At 29.9% G+C, this 5,110-nt stretch overlaps 1 protein-coding gene across 1 annotated transcript; it reads left to right on the top strand.

Moving 5' to 3' along the window:
- The first annotated feature begins 3,225 nt into the window (after positions 1 to 3,225).
- LOC119679450 (leucine-rich melanocyte differentiation-associated protein-like) lies at positions 3,226 to 4,336 on the top strand. Its single transcript, XM_038091806.1, has 5 exons — positions 3,226 to 3,352; positions 3,462 to 3,698; positions 3,766 to 3,914; positions 3,972 to 4,186; positions 4,248 to 4,336. The coding sequence occupies exons 1-5, from the start codon at positions 3,305 to 3,307 to the stop codon at positions 4,334 to 4,336; spliced, it is 738 nt and encodes a 245-aa protein (XP_037947734.1). The 5' UTR covers positions 3,226 to 3,304.
- Positions 4,337 to 5,110: the final 774 nt, after the last annotated feature.

The raw sequence follows: 5,110 nt of genomic DNA, 5'->3' as shown, positions 1-5,110 counted from the left end.
GAATACCATTGGGGTACAGCATGACTGCAGCTTATATCGATAAGTGGATAGCTTCACTTCATCTTAACAGGTGGAGTGAGAGATGAACATTTGTAGACAGGCTAAACTTATGATACCAAAACCGTTGGCCAATGAAACGATAAAACTGCACCCTAAGTCTGCTGACGTCATTGATTACTGTGGACATGGAAACTTCAAGTATCACCTTAAAAAGCTAAGTTTTGTTGAGGAAGACACTTGGAAACACTGCCTAAAAGAAAAGGAGATAGCGGTGTATATATTGTGCCAAATCCAGCACTGACTGTCAAGCAGAACGATGACTGTCTTGGGATACCATTGGGTTGGTGATGATTTGGCAGGCAATTTCAAGCTAAATGAGCTGTTTGCAATAACAAGAGATGTAGTTATGCGAACTGAAGCCATGTAAGCTTTAACTCAATAAGGGCATACAAGTATCGATGATCGAAAAGAACCCAAGTCATTTCATGATATACTTTAGCTAATCCATCACTTCAGTGGGGCTACATACCATACGTTCTCCCCTTGAGATATATAAATATCTCAATAATGATACTCGTAAAACATCCTGTGTTTATCACTCAATTTGACCATGAACATTATACAACCCAGATAATAAGAAAAATTTAATAATTAGATAGTACCTAATCTACGGTTCGATCATAAGCACATACTCATCCTACCTATGGTTTTACAAACCAAAATCACTTAAGCACAAATAACGGCCGATAGTAATACCATGTATGAGACGCTGATTATACGCCATATCTAAAAAGTCTCCTTAAAGTTAAAATCCCCAAGAATCGAATGCACTCACGCCATTCCTTTGAGAAGCTCCGACTTTTCCATCTAATTAGATAGAAAAATTTTGACAAATTTTTATAACTTGGCAATATCCCTCCATCTAAATAGAAGTAGAAGAGAAACAATCTAACAAGTTTATGAATTTGACTATGTCCCTAATTTCTAAAGATGACGGCTCTGTCAAGTCCGTTAGAAAATAGACTTTCAAGTCTTTGAAACTGCTCTTAGGCAATGATGAACATGAAACACAAGAAGTGAAGTACAATTTACTACTCATCCGCAAGTTCACTGCTTTGACAGGCATTAAAAAGTAGACCAAGTCTTATTGAACGTTTTTCTAAATCTTGACTGTTTCGGCAATTTCTTTTACTAAACAATTGCCGAGATGTCTTTGTGCCCAGGTATCCGTATGAGTTGGACACCGAAAAGACCAGACACACCACTACGCAATGTGTATAATAAAATTTCGTTTATAAAATTCTTTATTATTCTTAGTTTCACAATAACATTTTTTACGGTATATTCAAAAAAAAAATTTGTAAGAAAAAATTTTAATTTCCATTTTAAATTTTTCCGAACTCTCTACTGATTGATGCGCCATCTATGATTCATTTATAAATCATCACATTAATTTACACACTTGTCGCCAAAATAAACAAAAAGCTCGTTATTAAGAGCTTTTGCTTTATGCAGGTATTAGAGAACTTTATTACACGCTAAACAATACGCATTTATTAATGAATACGTAAAATATATTAAATTCACTTGGTTTGGTAAATCAAAACGAACTCATAAAACCGCTCTAGAATAAACGAATTAATTAATTGTTATTATTTTTATTTGTAAATTTCGTAATATATTTTTATAGTAACTTAATAAAACCTTAATTTAGAACACTCAAATAAAGTACGACTTTGGTTCTATTGGCTAATTAACACTGATTCTCAACTTCAAATTGCATGTTCAATTTGAAGGGTGGAAGTTCGAAAACCAAGTTCAAAAGTTCAAAAAATATTTCCAAAAAGACCACTGATGGTGATGAATATTTGGCAATACTCGAAACTGCTGCATGGTCCGCAAAAAATTCAATTAGACTAACACACCGATTTCCGTCACCCCGATTTCCGTTGATTCGAATTGCGTCGCCAAAAACAAAAAAACAAGTTTTAGCTTCTAATTTCGTCGGTAGTCTTTCGATTTGTGTCGTTTTTAATGCATGTCACAGTTTTTCAAAGGATATTTACATGCATTAAGTTTTTAAGTAAAATGTGGAAAGGTAAATTTCTGCTTTATGAAGTATAAAAATGAGTCAAAAGCGAAACCTATTTTCTAGGAATAAAAGTTAGACATTTTTAAACGTTTTAAACTTGGAGAAAAACTTGCATACATTGGGAAACCTGCTTTTGAATTAAGCTCCAACTACTGTAGGAAGAATTTATTATTCTGATGCAGACAAAATAAAGGACTATGAAAAAGCCGTCATATATTTGTAGGCCAAACAAGTCATAAAAACTGAAAATTCATTAATTGGAAAATTGGAGTCCCTTCTAACCATTTGGATAGAAAATCAGAATCAAAGAAGAATTCCATTAAGCCAAATGTTGATTCAGAATAAGGCTGAATAAGGCTCATTAAGGTAATTCTTCATCAACTAGTGGTCAAAAACCAGAATATTTGTGTAAATTAAATGTGTAGAGAAATGCGATTCGATTTGCATTGTTTCGATTTGAGTCGCAATTTGTTAGTCTTAATTAACGACACAAATTGGAGTATTAGTGAAATTAAAAATACGAAAATTTTAATGTTTGCATTTTCTACTGTTCAAAACAACTCTATTAATACAATAGTTTATATGAAGAAAATGGTCACTTTCATCACATTTGACTTTAAAAATCTTAAAAAATTCTTTACGTTTCTACCCCAACAACTGAAAAAACGAAACATAATTTTACCGAATATTCCGGATTTTTTTATATGACTGCAACTATAAAATAAAAAAATTTGAAACAGAATTAACATAAACTTAAGATTTTCCATGTGCATAGGTTTTAACAGTAGCGTACCAAATAATAGGTTAGTTAACTGTTTACTTTATATACACCACTAACTTTTATATTAAATATGTTTTTTTGTTTTTAATGATTAGTTGACTACATAAAATACAAAACTAACAATTATTAACGCATGTGAATGTCAGCACTGCCGACTGTAGCATGCAAAACCAGCCAACCGCAAGAAAAGCTCCACAATGCTAAAGTCACTTTTGTGGTAAACATTTTCGGTTAAACGAGATCGCAGATGAGAACAACAACAATCAGTGTCAGACGTGCATTGCAATAAATTATAAAAATAAATAAAATGTAACTTCAAAAATATATTTAAAAATAAATAGCAAGAACACAAAAAAACAATAGTATGTAGTGAGAATAATAACAATTTTGAATAAAATAATTTTCTTCAAAATAAAAAAATCTTAAAGAAAATGGAACAAAACGCGAGGGCAGGAATATACAATGAGGCAACCAAAGAGGCAAGTGACAATACTTTAACACCTACTATTTTTATCTTATCGCACTCCAACTCATCTTCAATATTATTTAATATGAAAATATTTTAAATATGGAACTTAAACGTCGCAGCTCAACTTAACGCAGCAGCACTTAGAAGCAGTACCAACAGATGTTATCAACGACTACGGTGGCTGTACCGAGTACCTTGACCTCAGTCGCAACCGCATTTCGAAGTTAGATTGGATTTATCGCTTCGATCGCCTTAAAGTGCTGATATTGGATAGCAATCGTTTGCATGAGGGCCATTTTCGTCAACTCAAGAAGCCGATGGAAAGTCTTCGAGTTTTGATATTAAATAAAAATGATGTAAGTAAGGAAGAATCACTAAGAAAAGAATTAATATTAATTTATTTCTTATTTCTTTATGGTATAGTTCAGTGATCTTCATACAACAGTTAATATTTTAAGTTCACTATTTCCGAACCTGGAGTACCTGAGTTTGCATGGCAATCCTATTTGTCCAGATGGTTTAGAGTTGATGCCATTTTGCCATAATATTTCCTACGAATATGATTATTATAGGTAATAAAAAATTAATAGTAACTGAATTGAATTTATAGTAATTATTGTTTTTTTAAGAACTGTGATTTTAAATTCTTTTAATAAACTTAAATTCCTGGATCATTCTTCTGCGCAACTACGTCATATTTCTCCAAGTGATTTGGCACAAGAACAAGCACGCATTTTGACATTTACACCGAAAATGTTGTGGGCAAAAATGAAGGGATTTCTGCCAAGTAAAACTCTTAATCCATTACCGAATTATAACAATGAAAATAATGGACAACATTGTGGTAAGATAATTATTATTAAAATAATTTTATTTATAAAAATAATTTATATCGTGTCGTCTAGGTACAATAAGAAAACTTTCAGTTTCAGAGTGCATCTATAAAGGCACCAATTCTGAAGGAAACAGATTTATATCAAATAATGACTTGTAACTAAATACTATTTAATTATTATGTATAAGATATTATTGTTATATTATTATTTATTATTAAAATATTATTAATGTAATTAATTATTAATTCGTTTGGTTTTGTTTTCTTGACTAAAAGATTTATTTTATTTTTATCAGTGTAAACAATATTAATTATATAATTATGTTTACCATATTTAAAATAAAACTAAACATATTAACTATAATTTATAAGCAAATTTTTAGTTGTTAGTAACAAAAAGACAAAAATTTATAAAAAATGACAAATTTTTTAAAATATTCCTAACTATTGTGAATGGCAATTTCTGTTTTAAATTTTACAATCCAGACACAAACCAAAAACAATTGAAAAGCTTTTATAGTAAAATGGTGCATTCACAATAGAATATGATAAGTAAGAAATATTTGAAAATAATTCTAAGCTAAATTAAATCATTTATTCATCTTTTTTTTCAATTTTAAATAGACTAAAGTTTTAAATGGTTTTTTCAACAATTTCTTTATCGGCTTTGATTTTATCACAATAGAGTTATTACTTCCATTAGTTTAGTTTTATTTTTTGAAAGTGAAATAAAAGTCTGTATTTTTTAACTATAATTATTAATGAAGAAAAGTTTAAAGAAATCATATAAATATATTAATTATATCAAATATAAACGTAGGTATAAAAATATATGTATTAAAATAATAAAATATGTACTTACCCACTTCAAAGTAAATTTCGAACTGTTTTGGTAAAAACTCTCATATTCTACTGAAACAGATCAAAATTTCT

The sequence above is a fragment of the Teleopsis dalmanni genome, chromosome 2 (assembly GCF_002237135.1).
Source record: "Teleopsis dalmanni isolate 2A chromosome 2, ASM223713v2, whole genome shotgun sequence".
Taxonomy (NCBI): Eukaryota; Metazoa; Arthropoda; class Insecta; order Diptera; family Diopsidae; genus Teleopsis; species Teleopsis dalmanni.
This window is presented reverse-complemented; position numbering and strand designations above follow the sequence as displayed.

Excerpts from the sequence above, each read along its gene's own strand:
- LOC119679450 (XM_038091806.1), top strand. The coding sequence starts at position 3,305 with ATGGAACAAAACGCGAGGGCAGGAATATACAATGAGGCAACCAAAGAG. Across the intron at positions 3,353-3,461 it reads ACAATGAGGCAACCAAAGAG|CTCAACTTAACGCAGCAGCA; the intron begins GCAAGTGACAAT and ends TAAACGTCGCAG. Across the intron at positions 3,699-3,765 it reads TGATATTAAATAAAAATGAT|TTCAGTGATCTTCATACAAC; the intron begins GTAAGTAAGGAA and ends TTTATGGTATAG.